The sequence below is a fragment of the Antennarius striatus genome, chromosome 4 (assembly GCF_040054535.1).
Source record: "Antennarius striatus isolate MH-2024 chromosome 4, ASM4005453v1, whole genome shotgun sequence".
Lineage (NCBI taxonomy): Eukaryota > Metazoa > Chordata > Actinopteri > Lophiiformes > Antennariidae > Antennarius > Antennarius striatus.
The window spans coordinates 25,065,315-25,091,818 of record NC_090779.1 but is presented as its reverse complement, the minus strand read 5'-3'; the positions used below and the strand labels follow the sequence as shown (position 1 = coordinate 25,091,818).

At 46.4% G+C, this 26,504-nt stretch overlaps 1 protein-coding gene and 1 long non-coding RNA gene across 3 annotated transcripts; one reads left to right on the top strand and one right to left on the bottom strand.

The window, feature by feature from the left end:
* Nucleotides 1-182: 182 nt before the first annotated feature.
* pik3c2a (phosphatidylinositol-4-phosphate 3-kinase, catalytic subunit type 2 alpha) lies at nucleotides 183-25,770 on the bottom strand. Of its 2 annotated transcripts, none has more exons than XM_068312153.1 (33): nucleotides 25,679-25,770; nucleotides 21,719-22,922; nucleotides 16,499-16,596; nucleotides 15,858-16,018; nucleotides 12,873-12,993; nucleotides 12,015-12,126; nucleotides 11,807-11,886; nucleotides 11,630-11,693; nucleotides 10,959-11,105; nucleotides 10,858-10,879; nucleotides 10,499-10,739; nucleotides 8,408-8,530; nucleotides 8,158-8,325; nucleotides 7,943-8,063; nucleotides 7,579-7,721; nucleotides 7,110-7,301; nucleotides 6,929-7,022; nucleotides 6,703-6,797; nucleotides 6,442-6,622; nucleotides 6,259-6,363; nucleotides 5,803-5,895; nucleotides 5,402-5,531; nucleotides 5,176-5,312; nucleotides 4,911-5,080; nucleotides 4,519-4,675; nucleotides 3,722-3,831; nucleotides 3,387-3,594; nucleotides 3,183-3,307; nucleotides 2,936-3,053; nucleotides 2,764-2,845; nucleotides 2,039-2,145; nucleotides 1,828-1,953; nucleotides 183-1,729 (listed from the first exon to the last, which is right to left on the bottom strand). In XM_068312153.1, exons 2-33 carry the CDS (start codon nucleotides 22,844-22,846, stop codon nucleotides 1,547-1,549), a joined length of 5,142 nt encoding a protein of 1,713 aa, XP_068168254.1. In that variant the 5' UTR covers nucleotides 22,847-22,922; nucleotides 25,679-25,770; the 3' UTR covers nucleotides 183-1,546. The 2 variants fall into 2 exon arrangements, with proteins under 2 accessions (XP_068168254.1, XP_068168255.1); XM_068312154.1 differs by lacking the exon at nucleotides 25,679-25,770 and adding an exon at nucleotides 25,511-25,650.
* Nucleotides 13,009-14,814, top strand: LOC137593454 (uncharacterized). Its single transcript, XR_011035120.1, has 2 exons — nucleotides 13,009-13,488; nucleotides 13,610-14,814. It is a non-coding gene; the product is annotated as an uncharacterized lncRNA (long non-coding RNA).
* Nucleotides 25,771-26,504: the final 734 nt, after the last annotated feature.

Sequence of the window (26,504 nt, the reverse complement as noted above, 5' to 3'; positions counted from 1 at the left end):
ACCACTTCCGTTTGTTTATACAGTAAATATTAACTCATTAACTTATATTATAATTAAATATTAACATTAATTTCCCTTTGGTGATTAATTCAGTATAGAAGATAAATATTAATATTTTACACGTTTTATGACTAATACAAAAACTAAATATTTGATGTAAAATGAAGAAACTGATATTTGTTCCAAAAACATTTATTCTGCTTTAGGAAAGAGGGATTACAGTACACACTGATCCAGACAGGATACAGGTCACCAATTAAGAATAAATAACTGGCCATGTTAATCCAAACTCTGATGCTTTCTTTGTACAGTCATTAAAAGAGTGGAACTATTCAGAGTGTGAGTCTCCAAGATTTTCTCTTAAAAAACATCTCAGATAAATTTATCTTAATTTCTTTATTTAACATCCAACAATTTCTAGTTAGTGTGTGGAGAGGAAAGCAGCTCATCTCTCGCTCATGATCCCGTTCCCTTTTTGTGAAGATGAGAGTCATGATCCTGGTGTTCGTCTGCGTTCAGCCCCTCCCTCGAAGCTCAGCGAGTTTTCTCATTTAAATACGTTAGAAAAGCCGGCTGGACCCGGATGTCACCTGGTAATCGCTGCACCGCTAACAGTCGCTGCACCCGGACCAAAACTCACGATACAAACTGCCCTTAAAGGTGTGCTGCATGAAAACAGTCAAGGCACCTAGAAAAACCTGGTAGTGTGCACTTAGTTGCCGATCACCATGGGGGGGGCAGGTGAGGCAGCCCGCCTCCGGAAGAACCAGGTTTATAGAATACAGTCATTTCTTAGTAAGGCCATATCACATCGTTAATAAAATATATTTATCGCAGTAAGGCCAAGTGGAGCATTTCAGAGATTGTGAGCACAAAGGCACCCTGTTCATCCCCCTGCTTAGGAGTGGTATGATTTCAACCCCTCTCATGACTTTTGGCACATTCCTGGAGGGGGGGGGTGATAAGGTCATGATCTTAGAATCTTTTGTGTTGAACCATTCTACCCAGAAGAAAGCAGAAAACCCTGATGCCTCCTGTTTGTCTACATAGAAAACAAAGGAAATGAAAAATGAGTCCCCTTTCTATTTGTTAAAAATCTATATATACTCCTCTGACAGGAAGCGCTTTTGGTCCTCTCATATCAAAATGTACAAAACATTACAGCTCTTCATGATAGCAGAAGAGGAAGACACAAACGAGCCGGCGGTCGTTTGTCACAGAAACAATCACCACCGGTTAAAGAGGGAGAGAAGAACAGGAGAAGGGAGGGCAGGCTCCTCTTTGAGGGTTCTGAACCTGTGCCATCTATCGCCCTTAGAGGGCGGGGCTAAGAGAAGTCTGCGTTCACGTCCTACGGTAACAGGTGCAACACGGAGAGAGAGAGCCAAAGTGTTCAACCCTGTTTGCAGACGTAAAGATGCAGTGATAACGATTCTGAAATGAAAACCAAGGTGACCGGTGCTTTCAAGTAAGGCCACGTCTGTCACCTTTCCCACGTGACTAGAATGCAGCTTTCGTTTGGAGAGGCGCTGTCGGAGGAGGCAGGTTAGAAGTAGGGGACAGCCGCCAGTTTGTACCACTTGACCGTCTCCTTGCTGAGGTCAAAGTCTTTGAGCTTGAGCGTGATGCCGCCCAGGAAGTAGTTCTCACGTAACGACTCGGCGCTGAGGACGCTCAGCTGGAGCTCCCGCAGGGCCAGGGTGTCCTTGCTGTAGCCGCTGTACACCAACTGGGGAGGAAGAGGAGGGGAATGAGAGGGAAGAAGGGTACGAGGCTGACAAGATGGAAACAAATGGATCATAACAACATAAACGGGGATTTCTTCACCATCTCATTGAACGTAGGGTTCCTCGTTTTCCTTGAGGTCTTCGTTTTGCGTTTGGAAGTCTTGTGTGGATCTGGCAGCAGGTAGGTTTTCACATACGGGTTGGGATCCGTCCCATCTTCAGAGACCTGCAGGGGTTAATTAGTAGAGACAGATAAATAAAATAAAGAGGAGCTGATGTGGAGACGATGAATGAATCACCGCTGAGTTTACCAAGTCTCTGATGTGCATGACCATGATGAAGAGTGTGCTGTTCCTGTAAGAAATGGACAGCTTGACTTCTCCTTCCACCCGACCAGACGTGGGGCTGACTGGAGGCTCTGCAAACCATCAGTGGAAATTACATTTATGGAATAAAGCAGTAATGAGTAAAGTAAGGGAAGCTCAGGTAAACCTCGGCTTAGGAAGTTAACTAGTTCCAGGAAACAAGAATGAACTGGTCTCCAGGCTAAACTGTAGATAACCATTCCCAGTTCTGTACTGAACTTAATTCATGGATACATTTTAATAACATTTGGTTAATATGAATGTACTTTTAGTTGACAATTACATTTTATTTTTTAATATAGTACAGAAAAAACGTCTTTGTCTCGTCTTCAGCTGCTTCTCCCTCATTGTGGGTCACGGGGGTTGCTACAGGCTAATAATATGATATTATGTTTTATTCTAATTTATTGTACAGTAACATGATGTGTTTTTAACAGTTTAGTGATTTTATGATTCCATTGTGAGTAAAATGACGTGAACTTGTTTTGTTTTTTTTAAACCGCTGTTTAAATAAAAAAGATTTAACTCCAAATGACTTTAGCCGAGGTTCACCTGTGTAACAGTTTGTCACAGACAGACGGAGTCTTTATTAGAAAATAAAGCACCAAGCTCCACAATAAATGAGTTAACAATTAAATATTCACAGAACGTCTAAAAACGACGGCGCTCACCCGGAGCTTTGCTCGTGCCGTCTACACCCTCCGTTTTATCATCGCGTGCGATTGGATGAAAGAACGTGTAGATCAGGTCACACTGGAATCAATAGAGATGACATTACATTGTTGACTGGTGACATCATCATCATCACCATCATCGACATTACGGTGCTTCGTCAGCACGCACATGCGTGACCTCCGTGGCGCTCCTCATCAGGTTGTGGACGTAGCTGTTGAGCTCCAGCTTCCTCTTCAGCGCCACTTCCTTGATCTGCGTGCGACCGAGAACCATCTTGCTCGGGAAACTAAAAATGAGAGAGAAAAATCACCCACAAGGTTTGATGGGAGTTTTGGTGTTTGACGCTGAGGACGGGTGTCTACAGGGTACGGTTGGACGACTGGGGGTTTAACGGAGACAAGAAGAGATGATTTACCCTGGCAGCTTCCAGAGAGGGAAGAGGAGGCTGAGTTTGTTGTGGAGCTCCTGAAACTCGTCAAAAGTGCGGAAAACAAACTGGGGATCGTTCTGACCCTCCCTCAGGATCCTCACCACGTACGTCTGCACCGACAGGACAGAACATTCACGCTTTACATCACCCACACCAGAGAAGACGGACGAGTGGGGCCAGGGGACTCACGTAGTGCTTGTCGGGGTTGTATCTCTTCTGGAATGAGTAGATGGAGGCTTGCAGGATGCGGCCCTCCTGCTTCAGGGTGTACGTCTTGGGGGAGAACGACAGGATGGGCTCGTCGTTGGCGGGCAGACCAGAGAACCGAAGCTGGGCCAGGTTGTGGATGAAGAAGTTGAACTTTGTGGCCACGCTGCCCAGACTGGATTCAATTAACCTGGAGAGGAGTGTAGAGAACCAAAAAGCAGCTGAGGCTCCGTGACTCTACAGCCACCTGGTGGAGTTCAAGAGCGTGGCAGCAGAGACACAGGAAACGCTCTTCTGCTTGTGATTGGTGGGTGTACCTGGTGAAGAAGATGGTCGCTTCAGCGTCGGTGTTGTGAGGCTGCAGGGCATCGAACACATACTTCAGATCCTGAGGGCTCGTGAGCTCCGGGAGGCCTGAGGACGTCATCTAGGACAGGAGGAACGAAACCGTCATCAGCAACCAGCTTGAACAGGAACGTCATTTACTTCTCTGGTGTCTTATTAGTAAAATGTTCTGAATTAGATTGTTGAGATAAAAGAGCAGCGGTTTGCTTTAGTTCTTCATCTCCGAAGGTCAATAAAACAGCAACACTCCGGTTTTAACGCATCCCATCTCTCCTACGATCCTCAATCAACGGGTTCTCGTTCTGTCAAGCCTTTCAGACAAAAAGCTCTTTCTGTTTCAGACCGACTGTAAACAGCAGAAACTCTCTGGAGGCAGAGCCTTCTATAAAAAGACACGTCCAGAACTGATTTAATAAGGAGCCAGAGCTGCTTTCTCTGCACATCAGTGTTTTCTTTCCTACAGACGGTTCAAGGATGCTTTAAGAAGGTAGGACTGTTTTCTCATCTTCGTACATTAAACAATAATCAATTAATGAACTGAACAATCAGCATCTTAACCCATTATTATCTAGAGCAGAACCTTGAATATGAGTTTAATTTGTCCCGTGACTAACCCTTTAAAATGACGAAAATAATTTTAATCCATTCCAGCCTTATAAAAAAGCCCCAAACCCTCTAAATTATGAAAACCAACTCGTATGTCAGCAGCTCGGATCTCGCGGTACAACTATCTGGTGTTTTTGATGGACTAATGTGTGTTTTCTCTTACCAGCGACAGAAGGTTGAGAAAAAGTCCGGAGTGCTTGCGAATGAGGTTGTAGGCCTGGCAACACAAGTCCACAAAAAGCTGGAAGCGACTGGTGGGACGCTCGCCTCCGTTGATGACGTACGCCATGTCAGAGGTCAGGACGAACGGAGCTCGGTCCCTGGTGGGGAGAGAGAGCGGGGAATTAATCTGTTCCCTGTTTGAACGAGCCTGAATTCCTAAAAGCCTCGAAATAAATCAGTGGAGACGCTCAGAGGATGGAAATAGAAAGCACTTAGATGTCACTCATGTTCCAACGCGAAGAATAAAAAGATAAAAATAAGCCCTGAGCTACATCCCTCTAAAAAACCTCTAAACCCTGATGAAGCACCATGAAAGCTTTCACACACACACACCTTTTGAAGCTGCCGAACATCTGAGCGTGTCCCAGGAACTTCCCGAAGTCGATGTGGAACATGTGGCCGGTGGAGCGCAGCATGATGTTGTCGTTGTGACGGTCGCAGATCCCCAGGACGTAAGTGGCCACGCAGCATCCTGCACACGAGTAGATGAAGTTCTCTGACGCCTGAGAGAGGAAGACGAGAGGAGAGGGAGGAAGAAACGCTGATTCCTCTGCTGCTGATCCCTGCGGTCACACTGCGCTGCGTTCCGCGCCTTTACCTTCTCGTACTCGTCCTCGGCGGGGTTGTATTTGCGGAGCCACTCCGCCAGCGGTTTGTCCTTGAAGGACCCGGTGACGCCGTACTCCACCTGGATTTTCCTCAGCGTGTCCGAGGACGGCACCAGCTCCACCATCCCTAAACGACACGCCGCCTTTATTCACACGACCAACAGCTCCGGATGCAGCAGCTGTGTGTAGATTCCTAACCCAACACACAGGCGCTACCTTTGTGTTTGCCGGTGGAGATGCATTTGAAGTTGACGATGCGGAGGTCCAGGCCCTCCTGCAGCCAAATGCGGTCCATGACGCGGATCATCTGGAGAGCCAACATGTCCTGCCTCAGGTCTTCTCCAACCTGATTCACAGACGCACACGCACACGCACACACACACAAAACCAAAACGTTTCAGTTTGTGGCAACTGGTTGTATCACTACGTCCACCAGGGGGCGCAGCGTTCAGCTGTCACATTCACTACCTGCTGAAAAACACAAAACTACCAGGTACTGTTTGAAAAACTGGTGGATATTCATGTTTTATCTGTAGCCCCTCCCCCTGAGGGTCACTGAATTCATCACACACACTAATCCTTCACACACATCCATCAACTGTGTGTCGGTGCACAACCTTGAACATGACGTTGATCTCTTCTCCTAGTGGGTCGGCGTTGACCAGCGCCAGCTTGAGGGGAACCGCGTTGGAGTTGAAGAAGGAGCAAGCCTGCACACGCACACGCACACGCACACACACACACACGCATGATTTCACACGGGGATTTACAACAGGATCGAATTCTGTCTCTCTTTATTGTTATTTCTTTCCACATTCAGGAACTGAAAATATTTTTGTGCCAAGTAGATCCACGCAGACGTAAAGAGTGCAGCATCAAAAGTCTCATTCTGTTTCCTAAATATCTGTAAAAATATAAATCCTGTATTCCTGTATGTTTAACATTGTGGTACGAATATTTTGTTAACTGTTCGAAAATCCACTTGTTAATTCTTTGTCTATTGTGGTAAGCAGTGTGTGTGTGTGTGTGTGTGTGTGTGTGTGTGTGTGTGTGTGTGTGTGTGTGTGTGTTACCTTGATGTTGAGCTCCTTGGCCACTAGACTGGGGCTCAGCGGCAGTCTGCAGGTGTTCCTCTGGAAAAAGTTCTGAACACTTTCGAGGCCCTCCACCAGCGCCACCTGAACACACACACGTAAAAATATACATGGAGGTGCAGTAACGCACACACACACACACACACTCACACAAACACTCACCTGCCGTGCAGACCCCCCGGCCTGCCGGACTCTCTCGGCAACGGCCCCCAGCAGGGTGACCAGGCGAGTCTGTTTCTCCAGCTCGGCCCTCAGTTTGGCCCCACAGAGACACAGCAGCGCCCCCAGCACGCGCTCATAGCGCCTCCCCCAGGCGGGGTCCTGCACGGCGTCGTTCAGCAGCCTGCAGCGATCGCACACACAGAGGTGAACGGATGGCATCATCGTGCACACTAGTGTCCCATCTGGGTGGGTTGAACTCACCAGAAGAGGTAGTGTGCAATGTTAATATTTCCCTGTGCTCTGGACAGCAGGAACATGACGAGGGCGCTCTCCAGGTGACACTCAAACTTCAATGCCTGGGGAAAAAATGAGGAAATAGAATAAAAAAACTCATCACTCCTGAAGAATTTGGCTTGAAGGCTCGTTTCAGTGACTCAGGAACACCGACATGGATTCAAAGCCTCTGTGGAGCTACTTTTGTTTGCACCTGTACGAGCTGGGGGAGGTAGTCGGCCAGCTCGTCGTCGCTGCTCTTCTCAATCCAGCTGACAGCCACACTTCTCACTTCTGTATCTGCAAACCTACACACACAAAAATACAGTCAAACTCAGTTCTGGTTCACTGACTGATTAACTGAAGACACGAGCCGGGGGGGAGAACATCCTCACTTTGATTCAAGCATCTCCAGTGCAGTGACGGGGGGCAGCGGGGGCCAGTGGTGCAGCAGGGAGTGGATGTGAGCGATGCTGGCCCAGTCCCAGCTGGGCACGCTGGCCAGCACCTTGGGGAGGCTGCTGGGGTGGTTCCTCCGACAGTGGAGGTGGTGATCCCACAGGAGGATGTGGTCCGATCGCCGCAGCCTGGAGACGAGCAGATGAGCAGACGGAGAGGATGGAGCAAATTAAGGGAAACCGATAGACACGCAGATTTTACTTGTGTATAAGTAATTATATGTAAGTTACGTAAACAATGATAAAGAATGAAAAGAAACACAAAAGTCACAAGAACACACGAGCTACGACTTTACTCCACCAACGACAAAGAGATCCGGTCTCACTGATGTCGTATCCATCCGCCAACATGCATCACATCTACTCTTCAGTGTTCATTCTCTCATTACTGGTGAGGTTCTCTGACCCAAAGTTGGAAGCTCGGCTGCAGATCTTCTCCAGTTTGCGTCGCAGGTCGGGGTCCAGCTCCTCCTGGGTCTGGGGCTCCGGGCTGGGGTCTTCCTTGGGTTCCACGTATAAAATGTCCACCGGGGAGTCGGGGAAGTCCACCTGACAAACACAACGAAAAGACGACAACAACTTGGGATCAGATTTTTGACGGGCATTCAATCGTATTGATTGATGAACACAGCAAGCTGGGAAAAAAACAAGAAATCTGAAAAACTGCGAGGCGGTGAAAGGTGAACCGTGATATAGTGACGACTCTACTATAAGATTCTTGAATCACAACACTGAACCGTGACACACACTCCTGCTCTCACGCCACCCACCTGCAGAACGATCCTCTCGGTGGGCGTCCTCTTCCGGCCGCCCGTGGAACCGGCGGCGGCGGCGGCGGCCCCCTGGGTGGACGTCCACAGACACAACAACCTGCTGCCACTGGCCAGAACCCTGTTAAACAGTCAACAGCAAACACACAAACGTCACGGGGAGTCGTCTCATGAACTACGTGTGGAGGTGTGAGGCAGAGACGTTCTCTCCTCACCGTCTGAAGTCGAACAGCGGCATGGAGACTTTCCCCAGCTGCTCCGGAGCTTTCCTCTGCTTGTTGGAGTCCGGCGATCCGCCGGCATTCTGGCTCAACACGCCGAACAAACTGAGGCTCAGGACGGACTCCAGCGGGAGGACGGCCACGGCGATGGGGAAGCTGATCCTGAGACGAGGACAGAGCGGCGACTCGTTGTTAGAGGAAGGTCAAAGTTAAAAAGAAAGGAAGAAGAGAGGAGAGAACTCACAGCTCGTCCCATTTGATGTGGTAGAAGAAGCTCTTGTATGTTCCCACTCTCTTGGACTGGACTGGTTTGAACAGGTTTTTGTCGTTGTGGGTGAGGGAACACACCAGGAAGTATTTCTCATAACTGCAAAACAAAAAACAACACAAGCACTGCTTTGTCTGCTGCGTTTTTAAGTGACATATCAGAGGACGTAGATGTCATGTGTGAATGGACCCTGCTGTGGACCAGGCAGCACTAGAACTACTTTATAATTCTGCTTCTGATTGGTCAGATCACAGGCTGACCTGTAGATTGCTGTATGAACAATCAACAGGTCCGGCCATCATCCTGTCAGGTTCTGTTCTTGTCGATCAGAACAGCCCACCGGCCTGAGACGATCAGGCTAACATGAGTGGAACGTGTGTGTGTGTGTGTGTGTGTGTGTGTGTGTGTACCGAAGCGGTTTGGTGACAACATGTTTACAGATACTTTTAGTTTTTGGCCTCAGAACCACACGCAGAGATTTGGTCACTAAAACAGAAATAATTGTAAACAGGTTCATTCTTTTTCTGCACATCGATGTAAAACTCAGCATCATCTCCTTGACTCAGACACAGACGTGTAAGAACGGATCAGCAGGAAGCGCAGAAGACGTGTTGTGTTGGGTTACATGACAGGAAGTTGTTTAATAAAGACAAAGATGAATGACTAGAATGAACACGTAGATGAAGAACACTGACTGGATGAAAGCAGATCTGCTTTGTGATCTTGCCTGAAGGAAAGATATAATTTTAATGACAGTATCATTTCTATGCTACAGAAACACCCAGAATCAGAATCCCATTCAGATCTATTAATTAGAAAGGTTAATATCTGCATGTGACGTAATAAAGCGTGACCAAAAACCCATCGATGTTACTCTGTCACACATTCCTAAAATAACTTCACTGCGAGGCCTTTCTGGAGCGCCGAGTGAAAACATGCGCACACCCGTTACACATTTCCACTATTCCAGGCGCGACCCGGCTGAGCGCCATCTGTCTTGGCAGCTCCGTGGTGTCACGATATGCTGGCGACGCCGCGGCATCTACTGAGCATCCAGATGGATGACACCATCGCCATAACAACAGCCCGCTGAGCCCTCGAAAGGGAGCGTTAGCGTGACTCCGCTCACATGTCCAGGGCTGGGAAACACTGCTCTGGCTGTGTCCCTCTGGCCTTTGTGCTGCGACGACTGAAATATTTTTGGACGTCCCTCTGGAATGAATATCACTGCAGCAATGTTTAGTGCCGGTTTAAAATAACTGTGCTGGAGTAAATGGGCCTGTTATTAAGCAGTCCCTCGCTTTTTGTGAAGGCCTCACTGCTGACCAGATAATTACCATTCAGGGAAGGGACTGAAGACAGCGACTCAAACTGGATCCCACTTTAGAAATCTACATGTAATTACAGCCGATGATGATCCTTCAGGGACAAGGTGACAAAAAAAAAAGTCACAGCACTAATATTAATTCAGCTGGATTGAAAACTAGTCCCATTTCGACTGGAAGAAGAGCTCCTGGTCAACAATCCGTAACGGAAAATTTGGCCCGTGTCCGTTCCAAACACACGCAGGAGATCCAAGTCAGGGTGAAACCGGACACTGGCACGGAAAAATAAGACGTGGGGAGAAACACGGGAGACGTTTGTTTGGAGGAAGACGGGACGATCTGCTGCAACAGGCGGCCTGGTGTCATAGTGTGATAAAAAAAACAACTCAAGATAATTATTATTTGTGTACTTAAAGGCATGTTTTTTGACCAATATTATATTGATTCCCACTGAATTTCATCTTACTCTTCACTCTTGGCCTGCCTGTGTGAACGCAGTGACTCCACACTTCATCTTTGTATAATTAAGTATAATTAAGAAGTATAAGGAAGTGAAATGTGTGTGTGTGTGTGTGTGGGGGGCTAATAACTGAACATGTGGGCGATCATGCAAGAACAAATGTAGGAATAAAAAGCGACAGCTACAGTCACTAACTTCACTATGTTTCTACAGCTTTAAAACAGATGGATGTTGTCCATCGTCATGTGACCACACGAGTCGAGGCACTGCAGGGGGGGTCACCTGTTGATCCAGTTGGCTGGGATGCCATGCAGGGCAAACAGAGTGAACTGAAGGTGGTCCGTGGTGCCGGAAGCTTCCTTGCTGCTCTTCCCTTCCACATCGTCGCCACTGGAAGCCTGGGGCAACGGGGGCGACCTGAAGGAGGCGGACGGGGGGCAAAAAGAACGCAGGTACAGCTTGGCCAGATCGTAGACGGACTGCGTCAGCAAGGCCATGCTCTCCTCCACGGGACTGGTGTGACCTGTTAGAGGCAGGAGAGGTGGTGGTGGGGTTAGAGAGGAAGTGTCCGTTTTTTATTCTAAAGGGCAACAAATAACGATCAATTAAAAAAGACGAATGTGTGTCTGCACAGAACTCACCATTTGAAGACTTGGACCCCATCTAAACAACAAAACATGTTTTTATTAGATGTAATACTATGTCTGGATGTGTGTGCACACAGTGTCGGGCGGACGCCCACCTTGGGTGGGTGCGTTCTGGGTAGATTGACAGAGTGTCGCAGCCTCTTGACGGCCTCTGTGACGGCCTGGGTCTCCACCTCATCCAGAGCGCAGCACAGGTTCTTCAGCGTCTGCACCACCCGGTCCACCGTCTTATACAGCGTACTCTGGACACAGGGGGGAACGGGTTGTTGCTAAGGTGACAACGGCGTCGGTGTTCCAGCCCAGAAACTCTTTGTTTAAAGCCAGAACAACACAACGCTAAACGGACTCTCATCCAAACAATATTTCACACTCAAATCAGAGACTTTATGTGTAGATTTACACAAACTGGGTCAAAGCTTTGCATGCTAGATGCACATTCATAACTGAGCCTGTTATAAATGGATCAAGGCTCACTGATATTAATCTTGATTTTACTGCCGGTTTGAAATTGGGTTTGAGGGCGGGGGCACCGTTTTCTCTGCAGCCTGCATTTCATTACTTCAACAAAACCAACATTTTCTGAAGAAGAGATGTCACATTTCTAAAAAGCCAGCGCTCCAGGAACGTAAATGAGAGAAATGTTGAGGAGATCTTTCCAGAAACACGTCTGGTTCCTTCTATCTGACCAGAAGATGATTGAGTCTGTGGAGAGAATCTCACGTCAGGCTGTCAGGAGCTAAACAGACCTGCACAGACACACATGTACCTCATTCTGGAGGCAGATGCTGACTTGGGTGTGATAACCTTCTAAATAGTCCGCCAGGCCTTGTCTGCAGAAACAAACACAAAGAAAGATGTGAATGAATGAGACGTGAAAGTAAGACGTTTAACTGTGATTCGCTTATCAGTTCTCCTCAGATCAATGCATCAAATGGAAAACAACCTGGTGACATTCTCCCTGAACGGCCGGTCCACTTGTCCCAGGTGCTTCTCCAGATCGATCGGTGACTTGTAATCTTCAGCCTAAGAAAGCAGAAAACGTCCATGATTAATTCATGTGTCGTGGATTAAAGTTGTCAAATGAATCTTTGTCGGCAGAACATGAACATTATTTCCTGACGTTATGCTGGGCGCTCGGCGGAGGGACTTACGGTGCGAGCCAAGTCTCTCCTCATGGTCGAGTGAGAGATTAGCTGTAATGTGATCTCATTCTCCCACTTCCTGCAGTTCTGGACGTACTCATGGCTGCCTAAGCTGTGTTTACTGTGGCACAGAGAGTCATGTTAGGGCTGAGAAGATCGTGTCTCAGATTGAGATAAATAACAAGTGTCTGGAAAACAAACAGAAACTAGCAGATCGTTCTGTGGGTCGGATCGGGTTCTCTTTATTTCCTGTCGTCAGAGTGAATTAAGGCTCTAATGTGGCTTAAAAACATGAAGCCGCTTGTTATGAGCGTTGGCTCTAACACTAAGATCTGATTAAAGCTGCTTCCTGCCAATAGAATAACTTGTCATTCTTTGGAAATATGAATGTGCTTCCACGTTTACTCTGTGTGGTCAACCTTGGCTTTAGATCCAGCCAATCAGAAGCTCTCGCTGCCTGTGAATGACGTCGGTTTGAATTATCTAGTGGATTTCCACTAGATACTGTATGTTCACAACAAATATTGACAGCATTTCCTGGCTCCATCCTGAAGGGTTGTCCTGAACCCGATCACACATTAAACTGTTTTATTTAGACTGCCGGGCCTTTGAATCCTGTTGACAAAATTTCCCAGGGTGAATCATCCATCAGCTCCACATGCAGACTTTGAACAGGATGCCAAATAAATGATAGCGACGGAGATGCGAGAGGCTAAGAAAGCGACTCAAACCCTCATGTGTGTAATTAACTCAACCTCCAGGGTCAGCCCGGGAAAAGTTGTTTCTCCCGATCCCTTAAATATGAACATTTTGGGGATGTTCTGTTTTGTTTTGCACCACAGTGAGGGTTCTGTTGGTGTTACTCACTTCTGCAACACTTCCTCCTGGCCACACACTTTGAGCAGGTAGCTGGAGAAGTCCACCTGGTCCAGGTCGTCGTGGATCCAGCACAGAGTCTGGCTGATCAGCAGCTCCACGGGAGAGTTCACTGAGGAGGGAAGGGATGGAGAGACGGGCGATGAGGAAGACGGCGATGGAGGCAGACAGCGATCCGGGTTATTGATGGAAAGGAAAGGGAACCGCATGACACAGATGTGAGGGTGGGGCAGTGAAATGGAGAGGCCGGAAAACAAGGGCGGGACCAATTGTGGGCCAAGAGAAATGATAAAGACGGAAGGAAAGGGAACGACGGAGGAGACGAGGAGTAGAGATCAGAGTCAAAAACGTTCAGAAGAATCAACAAGAAAGACTTGTGGTGTTTCAGAAAGGTCAGAGGTCATTTCAAAAATCAATACAGTTTAGTAAACTTTAGGAGGGACCTAGCAGAGTTTTGCCAGGTCAGCATTTACTGCTGTGTGAAGTGAACTCGTCTAAAGGTCGCTGCAGGGGGGAGAATTCTTCCTGGACCACGAATCTTGTTTCAAACGGCTCACAAATCAGACGTCTTCAGTTCTGTCTGTGTTTCCAGGCGGTTCATTATCTGGTAGGCCGAAATAATTAAAAAAAATGGCTCGACAGTGTTGCTCAATGGAAAGCAGATTATTACTCCATTAGTGAGCTACTTTTACAGTTTTATGACTCTTAATCGACCTTTACACAAACAGATAGACGCGTCACACGACTTCCTTCACCTTTACCCATCAGAGGAACGGCGCTTCTCCACCGACTGAGGGGGGCCTCCAGGAACCGATAGTACCGCCATTTCATCTGGTTTATATCACACATTTGCCATCTTTGTTTCTAAAACCTCCTTTCTCCTTCATCTCATCTTCATCCCTGACTTCCCCCCTTTCTATCCTTCTGTTCTCAGTTTTCTTCCTCCCTCTCTCCCTCTCACACTCCGTCCGTCTTCCGTTTTCAACCACAGAATGAGAGGAATCTCCAGAAGCCCAGAAGTTCACAGACGAGTCGGGAGAATCCAGACGTCGTCTGTCGTTCTGACGCTGCTTCAGAACAACGGAATGACTGAAAGCAACAACAGCATGACACAAAAACAACAACACCAGACAACAAGAACGGCACATTCTGGTAGTTCTTCCTCTCATTTTTGAGCGGTTATTTCAACCCTTTTAACTATTGATCAGGTAAGTATTGACAATGAAAATCATTCTTTACTTAACTGTTTAATTTACCTGATTACATAAGAAAATTCTGTGTCAAGACTGATGGAGTTATAGCTCAAGCTAAAAAGACTGAAAGAGGGGAGAAAAAGGGATGAAGAGATGTTGCACAGAAACAAGGGTGGAAAGATGGTCACGCAAAAGAAGGGAAGACAAATGAGAGAGAAAGAGAGAAAGAGAGAGAGAGAGACAGAGACAGAGACAGAGAGAGAGAGAGAGAGAGAGAGAGAGGGAGCTGAGGTACCAGGAGAAGAATGAGAAAAATGAGGAGTGAATCAGTCCTCATTCTCTCTCTTTCTCTCTCTCTCTATCCTTTCATCCGAGCTCTGAGAAGAACTGGGGCCTTTTATTTTGGACAGCAGATGCCAGCGCAGGAATCCAAACACCAACAATGCGGGTTGACGCCAGGCCGACAACACGGGAAGTCGACTAGGAAACAACAGACTCCACATCGTACGAGGAAAGAGTGTGGAGGAAATGACCTCTGATTAAAGCAGGTGGACGAGCAGAAGCAGGAAGTCGGAGCGCGGCCGGAGTTAATGCAGGAACCATCGCAGGGAGGATTAGTTTGTCGACCAAGGAAAGTAATAAATGTTCTTCCTGTAATGTACTTCCTGTTTCACCAGGAACAGCAAACAGCATGTGACCCAACATTTTTACTTTCTAAATAAATCAATATTTTATTAGCCTCTAAGTGTGGACAGTCTCTTAAAAACATCCAGAACAACAGCGTTACGACACCATAAACGGGCGATCTGGACTACATTAAGGACCTCCTGGCTCGGGGCCAGGGGCTGGAAAGCGACTCGATCATCACTCGTGCGACGGACTTGGCCTCTTCCACCGGGGAGGAACTCTGGATCATACACAACTCCTGAACTCATTAATATTCTGCAGGACAACCAGGAAGTGAAGGTGGGGTGACGGCGGCCTGTGGGCCGTGACAGCCTGGCCTCCGCGTCACGATCAGTTCGTTACCAACAGAATCCAGTGACGGTGAACCAACCAGCACCTTGATAACATTCTTCAGCTAAAGAACTCCCCGTTCCTCCATGCAGGACACGTGGACTCTCTGAAGAACACGTAACAGCCAGGAGTTTCACACACATGCAGATTTTTTCTCGGCGCTCTCAGCGTCTTCTGTCGAGTCAGATTCAGAAACGTTTGTTTTTAAACCAGGCAGCTGGTTTGGTCCATGATCTCCAGGGTGTCTGGGGTCAGATCCTAAATCACGTCAGTGAGGGTAGTTCTAGTTTAGTGTGCGTGACAAACCGTTAGCTGACGACGTTTCTACGTCCCCTCAAACTATCAGGGAAGGAAACCAAAATTCTTGGTGGCTGCTTGAACAAAAACAAAGGATTCCAGTCCCTTTAGCCCAACATGCTTCTCCATGGTGTGGGGACAAGCAATTTTTTTGTGTGCGGAAAAGGAATTAAGTCTAAATAACAGGAAAACAGGCGCAGGAGGGGGCGAAGCGTCCAGAACACTCATATCTGTAAACTGAGCTGCTCGCTGTGAAAGAATGCGCTGATAAGATTTCATTTCTGACACATCCTGTGATAACGTCCCGGTAGAGGATAGTCCACACTTCTCAAACCCGCGCTATTCCTGCTACTAACTGCTCTAGAATTCAAGAAACTCCAAATGCATTTTTAACTGTCACAGCCCTGATGTTCATCACCTCTGACCAGCACTCAGGACGTAGCAGAACGTGCTCCAGGTGGACGCTTACCGTCACAAGTGAAGGTCACAGGTTGCTGGGACTCGGAGATCTCGATGGAAACCTTGACGGAGCAGCTGCTGTCACCGCCGCAGTCCCTCTGGGTGATGACGGGGCTGAGGACGTAGCCAGGGTTGGTGGACATGTCTCCATGTGGGAATCTGGAGCGTAGGCTGGTTGAAAAAAAATTTATTAAAAAAAAACCACAGAAGAGAATCAAAGCTTCATCCTCACATCACGGCCGGAGACGCGATTCAAGTTCATTCACTCATTGGTGCGTCTAAGGAGAAAGAAACCTGCTGACAGCAGATCCTCTGGTATAACCAGCAGGTCCAGCTTTCACTTCCTATAAAAAAAATGACTAAAATCTTCTCAAAACAGATTTAATGTGTTTAAATGCATTAAATGTACACATCTGTTTTATTTAGAAGACAGGGGATTTTTCCCAGCAAGATTTTTAAGGTAATCCGTGACGTGACCAATGAGTTCCTACATCGATGTCTGCACCACCCAACGCCTGGAGATAGAAATAACATTACCACCTCAACATTTTATGTCTCTATTGTTTTATTTTTCATATGGGTGGGGCGGGTTGGCGTGTCAGGCTGCCGTTTGTGAGACAAACAAGTCGACGGAGGGCGTCGTTCGCTTACGCTGCCACGTCTTCGCAGAAGGCGACCACCTCCAGGTCCTGAGCGTCCTGCTCCTCCAGGGAGGCGTTCTTCAACAAGCCTTTCCCCTTTCCCTTTTCCTACAGGAGCAGAGGAGACGGGATCAAGCTGAAGCAGGTGAACTGAAACATACGTGGATTTAAACGGTCAGGCCATGTGGAGGCAGGAGGACTCGTGTCAGTTCAACAACGGAGCTTGAAGTCAATACGACGTGTTTGAGTACAGCTGGGGGGTAATCCTCTCCACACCAGCAGAGACAAAGGTGTTAAAAACAAACAATTCTCTCCAAAAACTGTAAAGAAACAAATCATTTAATTACAAGTGACTGAAAGGTGGGAAACCATCATCTTCATTAATTTAAATATTTTATAATCGCTCCCACACCAGCTCTCTATTCCTGCTGGGAATTACATTCTGCTTTTACTCCCAGGAGCTGAGGAAGTCACTTCCCGTGGCGTCGGACATGAGCGGTGAGAAAACTCCTCAGTGTGAAAAAGTGTTCTGTCACAGCCTGGAAATCTGTGACATCACCGCCGCCAAGGGAGAACGAGGTTGAAAGGCGGGGCGGGACAGGAAGTGAAGAAAAAGACAGGAAGTCAAGGAATTGTTTAGAGCTTATTCGTCTCTCTGGGGACGTCTGGGAGATTTTGAAATACGCTGGATAACCAGGAAAGACTCTTCAACTTCTAAATGTTCTAAATGTGATTTTAGACGTAATGATTCTTCATAAAAATTATTTATAAAAAGCGACATTTCACTCAAAAGCTGTAAAGTCTTTTAAACTAAACGGGTAAAGACGCATCAACAGCGTTACCGTAAAGATGAACATACAGCGTTTTAAACACGTGATGCCAGGGGTGGTACTCAAACAGGATTTTAATTTTCTCTCATGTAAAAATTCCTAACCGATGATGAAAGGATGATTTTTCATTTCTGTTGTTTCATCCTCGTCTCCAGCTGCCATTAAGCTAAAACGGCACCGTCTCTGAAATATTAACGCGCTCTGATGTCGATCGCTTGTTAAAATAGCTTCCAATCCACATCCTATGGATCTGTTCAAGTAAAGCAGCTCCGGTGTGGCTGAACCATGAAGACGCTGATGTTCTCAGTTCAGTTGCAGCAGACGAACCCGTGACCCTCTCTGTGTTTCCCGTCACAATCCATTAAAGAGTAAGAACTAAACGGAACGCTTCTACCAGCGCTAACAGCTAACGTGGAGCAGGTAAATGCAAGGGGTCGGTCCGGACATCGGGACGCATCCCAAGCGACACAACGACCTTCATTAACACCAGCAGAAACCGCTGAATCAGCATGTCATCAGAAATGGGGCCAAGTCCCACAACAAAGCAACAGAATTCTCCAGAGGAGGCTGAGAAGTGGAGAGGGAGAGAAAGAGAGGGGGAGAGAGAAAGGGAGCAAAAAGAACGCAAAAAGGAGGGAGAGAGAGACAAACAGAACATGTTGGAGTGTTTATGTCCGCGTTCAGGATTACGGCAGTAAAAACAAACATGGGTGATACTTCAATGGCTGTGTTTGCCAAGAGTCACACGCACACACACAAACACACACACACACACACACACACACAGTAGAGTTCGACAGGACCGTCTTTGTTTCACTTAAATGATTTATGTTTGGCCTGGTGTGTGTGTGTGTGTGTGTGTGTGTGCGTGTGACTCTTCATCCTTTCCTGGCTTTACTGCCGTGTGTCACAGAACCCACAGCAACCCCAGCAGGACTGAAGTGTGACGATGGTCACACTGGGCGGGGGGGGGTCGTGGAGGGGTAATGGGGGGGTCAGGGTGGGACGTCAGCAGCAGGTTTTCTGCTCAGTGATGAAACCAAACCCTAAAGCCCCAACAGCCCCTCGATGGAGGAGTGATTCACTTTATACCGGTTAGTTCATTTAAAAACCCACCCTTCACATCAGAGACCATCCCTCCTGGATCAAACCTAAACACTTCATTTATACACACTTTAAATAGAGAATCAAAGGCTATTTTTCCACTCCTCATAAAACCACCACAACAAACCATAAAATATCCAAAAATGAAAGAATTCTTCGGAAGCAAACATTCACACCACTGACTGGAGGTCTTTCTCTTAACGGTTCAGAGTGTGTGTGTGTGTGTGTGTGTGTGTGTGTGTGTGTGTGTGTGTGTGTGTGTGTGTGTGTCTGTGTGTGTGTGTGTGTGTGTGTGTGTGTGTGTGTGTGTGTGTGTGTGTGTGTGTGTGTGTGTGTGTGTGTGTGTGTGTGGGATGTCCGGTGAAATCTACTGACTGCTGACGTTTCGGTGTGCTAGAAGTCTTTAAACTCTATGAGATGATGTTATTTATCTACAAACGGAGTTTCAGAGCTGCGTGTCTCAACTTCGTGCCAGTGAATCGTAATTACAGTCGATTCTGCCTCCATTTTCCAATAAATCCTGCTGGGGGAGAAGCTGAGAGACGGTCTGATGCCGACACAGCATTTACTGAAGAGATGATTGATTATAATGGGCTGTGAACACTCAGATCGCTAAAACGTTCTCTGGTTGCGCTGAACTACTGTGTGTATTTGTTTGCACACAGCCTGAGGGAGGAGAGTGCGAAGCGGTTTACATCATGAGCTAACTTCTTCTTTCAATCAGGAAGTGACTAATTGTTTACTAGTCGGGAAGTTTTTCAGACTCACTGAAGCTGAAGAAGAAAAGAGACGCGTGGATCAAGTGGAACAAATTGCAGTCGTGTGCTGTCGCTAAAAAAGAAAAGTCTCCCTGTTTTAACATTTAACATTCAGGGATGTTTCCCTCTTCCCTGAAGCTTCTTATCACGCGCTTAGAATCTGCTCTCTACCTGACTCCTCGCTCTGCCTCCCACAACGCGTCTCCTGTTTTCTGCCTGTAAACAAGGTCAGAGTTTAAAAGACACGGAGATGTTTGTCCAGTGAGTCACCAGGCGCATAGGAAGGGATGCCACATCCCTGCAGTTCCATTTAACGCTGCAACGTGCATGATGGGAAAAGAAAAGCACAGCGAGTGCAGCATCTCGTTCCTACAATAAAGGTGTAATTAAATAAAAACAATGGGGCAGATTCTGCAGCGGGGGGTCGCATGGAGGCAGGAGGGATGTGGAGTAGCTGTTGTGGGAAGGAGAGAGGTTTTATGGAGCCTACAATTCCTGCTGGAATACACACAGACGTCCTGAATCACGTCACATGTTCAGATAAAAATCAGTCTGCAGGAAAATCTCTGAACAAACAAGCACACATTTTTAATTTACATTCATCTAAAGGGAAAGTAAAAATGAATGAAAAAATGAAAAAACATGTGTTTTAACCCATTTGTTCTGGGTCTGAAGATCCTCTACACAAAGCAAATAAACGGTTCACACTAATTGCATAGTGGTGCTTCAAAAGGAACTGCACTTCCTGACACAACTACTGGGGTGTGTGAAGTCAGTCTTTGTTGCCAGACATGGCCAGTGGGGGTGGGGGGGATAAAATGACGCATTCACTTTCAGTAGCAGCCGGGTCTGAACAGGCCTCGGGTGGAGCGAGGCGTGACGGCTGAAGTACAGATAGAGAAGTTTGTTCCACCGCTGATTATCACAAACACACAAAGCGACACGAACTGAGACAGAGGAGTGGAAATAAAAACAGAAGGTAGAAAACGGAAGGAAGACAGGAAAATAGACGTTTATTTAATTAAAACAAAAGACGGAGGAAGACTTTGAACCAAGTCTCCCAGTTCAAGGTCATTTGTTCCATTTTACACCGCCCCCCTCCCACACAACCACATCTTACACTCCACCAAGACGACCACAACCAGGCAGCTGGCGGGGAGCCATCCAGAGCCTCACTGAGGAATAATGGCACAAAGCAGAATGGAACACACCCCCACCGAGGCAGGACGGACCATTACCTCTCTCTATGGTCGGCAGGAACCCTGAAACACTCATGAAGGAAGTGTCATAACCAGATCAGTGTTTATATGATGAGGAAAACATTCCTGGATCCAGATCCATCCCATATCCACCGAAACTGAAACTGAATCTGGGCACATTCAAACCCCACTAAGAGTTTTGCTTCCTGTCATTATCTGAGCATCTGAAGGTCCTCTGGTTTGGACTGACTCAACTCATGAATGAAACCATCTTTGGTCAATTTTCATTAAAATATTTCCCCACATTTAAGTAACTTTGACAAGGATAAAACGTGTGACAATCAGCGACAGAGTTCAGCTAACCTGAGCAAATCTAAAAATATCTGTAAGTTCATTTATTTTATCCCAAAGTAAAATCCATCCAGTCCAAAAATTGCTTGAAGCATCACGTCGTCAAGGATTAGAATTAAGTGATTTTGATGCTTCTGGTGGGACACTGAGGACCCGAATGGACCTGATTCTGTTTTTAACATCATGGATGACGACTACACGCAAACACAGCAACATCCCAACAACAGCTCAGATATAATGAATACAGATTATAAAACATGACGATGTCGAGTGACATTCGTAAAGAAAAAAACACTCAATCCGCAAACGCTGGAGTAGACGAGTAGACATAACATCCAGAAACGTACCAACGCCGCGTTATCGTTTACTAGCCACAGACATTCCTGCAGCCGCTCATAGCTGAGCGTACAGACACGCCGAGTCAGCTCTGATGGACGAGTCAGCATTTGTCTGAGTCCCACACAGACTCTCCTGAGCTGCTCCTGTTTACGACCCCTTTCTCAATGTTTCCTTACATTTTCTGGCCTGACGTTTTCAAAAACACGGCTTTAGAAATAGTGTCAAACTTCCTGTTTTTCAAACGCCACAGAAAATTCTAGAAATCGGGGCATTTTAAAGCGTTGTGAGCTTCATGATTATCCTTGACCCTTCAGAACTACCAGCAATCCAACCGTACAAAGACCTACCACCAGAATAACAGATGGTTAGTGAGTTTTGGGGGGTGAATTAGAGGCAACATACCCCATGCCTCTCGCCCACGGCACTGCCCCGAATGAATGTTGTCAATATTCATCAGGAGAAATTAGACCACTCCAGTCTAGAGCGACAAAATTGTTGTAAAAGGAATATTCAGCCTGAGCGAAGGAGGAAACAAGCTGTGAGTAAGACATGGTTGATATTTTGTCAATAACACACACAAACACTCTTCAGTGTTAAATATACTGATATGTTGTATGAAATCGACCTTTGCTGTGCTTTCTGACCCTACCTGACTGTGTGCTTTGTGCTGGGAGGACGTCCCTGGGATGTTGAGGGAATGGCTCCTGGTGATGGCCGCTCCCGTCGACGCCCTCCGGTGCTGCGAGCGAGCCGATGCTTTGGCCTCCCCTTCGGTTGCCAGCACCGCGTCCCACGGATCTCCGGAGGGAGACGCAGGGACGACCTGCGCGGCGGCGCCTCCGGTCGCCTGGGATGCGTCCTCGTTCTCGGCCTTACGCTTGGTGAGCGGGTCCAGGTCCAGCCAGTCGAAGCGGCTGATGCCCGAGGCCTCCGTCGCCGCCGGCTGCTGTGGCGGAGGGTTGGGCTCCAGAGATGCTACAATCGCTTTGGAGGAATCCAGGTCCGCAATGGCCGATTTGCCATTTTTCAAGTACTCTGATGTGCTGGCGATCTTATCAAACAGTTTGACCATCTCCAGGTTCACAGGGGGCTGCTGGTAGGTCACGGCGGCAGCAGGGTGGATGGGGGTGAAGGCCATGAAGGGTGGCTGCTGCGCCGACATGGACAGGAAACCTGGCAAGGTGGAGGCTAAGCCATTCTGAACGGGGAACGGGGTGGAGGGCAACAGTGGGGAGGGCTGATGGGTGGGAGTGGAGACGCTGGAATTAGACGGGGTGGACAGAACGGACGTCCACTGGCCACTTTGGAAAGGAGAGGAGCTGCAGCCGTGACCCCCGGGGTAGGAGGCGCTGAGATTGAACCCCAGCAACGACGAGGGGAGTGAGATGCTTCGGTTGGCCCCAAAGTTTTCATCCAACAGGAGCTTTTCAAGTTCCTTATTGGTCAACTTGTCCACATCTATATCCCTGAACTTGTCCTGCTCGTCCTGCTTCTTGGTCTCTGGGAAGATGATGAGGTCTTTTTCTGGTTGGTCGCTGGAGGATGAAGGTTGAGGAGCAGTAGTGGTCGCGTGAGACGGTTTGGCTTTCGCAAACGACGAGGAAGCTGCAGCAGAAGACGACGATGATGATGTTGAAGGTGAAGCAGTGGGTCTCTTCTCCTTCTGCAATTTTGCTAGAGCCTCTTCCTCCATACGGAGGGCTTCCTCTTTACCCACCACCCCCTTTGACTGGGGGACGTCCAGCTTGAACCCATTACCACTAGAGATCTGGGCCATTCTGTCAACTGGAAGTTGCCATGGATGTGACAGCTTTAATCAGGCCCAAATAATCGAGTAGCAAGTCTTCAAACACCTAAAAGAGGGGGGGAAAGTGTTCGTCAGGCAGATAAAAAAATATTTTCAAATTTACTCATGTAAAAATGTTGAAATTATGCCATCAAATTCATAGATAAATACTTGGGAATGAAATATTGACATCGACACACCCCTCACACCCTGTTAATGTGGGAGCTACCTCGCTCAGAGGCGCGACCTGGTCCCGAGGCTTCCCTAAACCACGTTGATTGCTTATTGATTGGCTGTCGTTTGTCACCTCCACACAACCAATAATTAATTGTGTTTGTTTCTGTGTCAAGGACATAAAACAGGTCAACCACCCAGCTCAAAACCAAAACAAATCAAACAACACTTAAGTTGAACAGGTCACTCACTGCAGATGGAACCTAAACTGTATCAACGAGGAGCTGAGCGGACCGCATACCAGAAGGTCGACATCAAACAACTGTGGAAGTACTTCATAACTAGGAGGTGACACACAAGTCAGTTTTTGGCAGGATGCTAAGTTACAAACAGGTGTGATGCAACACAAGTCAGAAGATCACAATTCATTTTCATTACTGAGTAATTCAAGTTGATGCCCCAGAATAGAATCTTCCACTTCTGATAACTCCGTCTATCTATTTACAGTCAGCCGAGAGTCCTAAGACCACAAGGGGAGAAAAATATAGCTCGAAAGGGTGTTTTGTGTTTCCTCAAAATGACACAACGTCCCCTCAAAGCATCCATTCATCCAACAATCTGTGCCCCAGGGTTGAGTGAGTTCCTTCCCTCCCCAGGCGTTACCAACCTCTCCTGAGACTCCCCTCCCATTCTGATGCAGAAGGCTGGCTGTGCAGGGGCTCAGACTAGCACAGCGCTATTGTGCAGCTGAGGAATTTGGCATGCTAAGCAGCCCAACGGGTCTCTCCCTCTCTCTCTCAGTCTGTTAGCGTTATGTTAGCACCATGGCTCAAGATTGTCTTATCAGCTGTGCTAACACCAGCGGGCGGCGACAATGTGGCTGCATGCATTAAGCATTTGAGCGGAGGAACAGTGCCAACTTTGTCAATAACATAGCAACGGAGCACTAAATGCATAAAGAGAGAGGTTGTTGTCTTTTGACACCTGCTGTCACTGATGGCTTCATTCTAAGCACATAAGTCACTTGTCTCTGAGTTAATGTGTATATCACAGAATGAAGTTTAATATAAAATCTCCATGAGAGTTAAACAAGTTATGTGGGTGTGAACAAACTGAAGGTGCACCATGTGTTACGATACATCTCATATCCACTGAAGCTTAAGTTTTATTTGGTTTCCTTGTTCCTTCTGTTTGTGAAAAGAAAAACACGGAAAATCCATTAAAGTTAAATACATCAGGTAAATCACAGTTAGGCAAATTGGGTGAAAACCTTCCTAGGTTAATTTTATTCTAAGTCTGTGCAAATATCAAAGTGAGAGTCCAGAAAACCTACAAGGAAATACAAAGCAGGTCACACCGGATTAGATCATCTATTCATGCACAAATGAAGAGTGTAAGAGTTCTACTGGTTCATTAGCAAATCTAACTAGCTAGTATGAATAGGATAATATTTTCTACTAATTAAGATTTATTTTTTAATAAAGCAAATAACAGCTTTGCTTCCAAAAGCAGTGGGGAGATGTAGGAGCTAGCATAGACTGTAAATCTGATCAAAGTACAGGTCAGGGTATTTAAAATGAAAAATGTGTAACTTATTCAACTTTATAGATTTCTGTGACACATTCTGTTTTTGTTTTTAGCAAATGGGGAAAAAAATTGATTGAAACCTTTTTCTTTACTCGTTGTCTTCGCTGGAAGTGAAACAAAGTGATTATCAAAGATAAATAAACAATCAATACAGGAAGTCCTTTAATCGGATGCTAATTTCAAATTAGTTTAATAACTTGTCTGTTTATTTTAATTACAAAAAAAACCAGCTTATTAAGAGTAAGTTACTTCCATCTCCACATTTCAGTTCATAAAAGCTAAAAACTTCCTCAAATATCTTCATAATAACAAAACTGGAGCTAAAGTCAGTCGTTGTCGGTTAGCACCGGGTTATTAAAATCTCCTGTTAGATAACAGTTTATTAATTATTTAACATCAATGGGGACAAAGCCTCAGGAAAACTTAACTAACTCTATAAACGTTAAAGTTTAATAGTTTTTCTACACAGAACCGAAGCTAGCTGTCAACGCGCTGCTAGCTAGCTAACCTGTCGGCTGACGCTCACCTGACACCGGGGAAAGAACGGTCAACAAGTCCCGGACGTTCGCTTTTCTCACGGTGCACAAAGCATTAAATAAACGTTAGCTGGCTTTTAACCCCAGATAACATCGACTTTCCACAGCTAATCAGACCTTAATCCAGCTAACTAACCCAGCTATAGCCCGAACAAATGTCACCGGTCGGTAGTTTTGTTGGCGCTGGAACTTCTAACTTTGGAGTTGGGAGTTGCTAACTTAGTTAGCCGCTAAACAACAAGACGGAAGGCAAACATCTCGATAGTAGAAACGCAAACTTGACTGGATTTAGCTCAGTTATTAGAAGAGCTTATTGCTCTAAACTTTCAAGGATATTGATTAATTGATTTTAAAGTACCCAGGAAACTGCTTCGGTCCCACCAAAAGCCCAAAACAAGGAGGAAATGAATGTCTCGTCATCCCGGAGTCGACCGGATGCCACGGAGCCGCAACCGTCGACATGAAGGCGGCACAAAGGAAAACTTTTAAACGCGGACAGTTTTTGCAAAGACATAAAACTCCTCACCTTTTAACGGTGCAGTGTTTCGAGCCATTTTTCCTGCAGCAGCATTTTTCCATCCACTTGCGCGGAGGGAACGTCAGTTCCTGTTGAGGAGGCGAGATGGAGTTGGTTGTGCTCGCGGGGTCCCGCTGCTGGAGAGACGGGGGCGTGGCGCCACCGTGTGGTCGACACCGGTACGACATGTGTGGACGGAAAATACAATTATCGTCACTACTGAAATAGCGTTTATTATAAGGAATAATAATTTAGAAACACATTAATATGTCATAATATTAGAATTGATGTGCTATATACTCTTTTTGTTATTTTAAGTACAATTAATCTCGATGAAAGTTCGGGTAAACTTTTGCTTGAGTAAATTATTTCGTGATTGACTCGTATTTCCTCTGTTTTTTGTTGATTTTAATTTGTTAATGTAATACAAGTAATCAATACAAAGGGAAAAGTGTCCTATTCGATGGATGTAAGTGTGCCACTTTGATTTGTCTATTTTGATGAGTGTAATAACGGAAACTACAACTTTTTCTACTCTGTATGTGGACAAATATTAGGTAATGCCTGTCCTTGTACAACGCTGGATTGTGAAACACAGACTGTACAATTAGGCAAGAAAATTCTACTTGTGTGTGTTTATATGTAAATAGAACAAGGCTGTCGATCTCTAATTAGAACTGTGACATCTGGGAAACTCTGTCTATCAAATATTAGATAATATAGAAAGGTTTGTAATCTGCCAAATTAATTCTGTTTCATACTTTGGTAAATCTGGTCAGTGCATACTAATATTCCAGCGATTATAAAATCTCATAATTCTGAAGGCTAGAACATT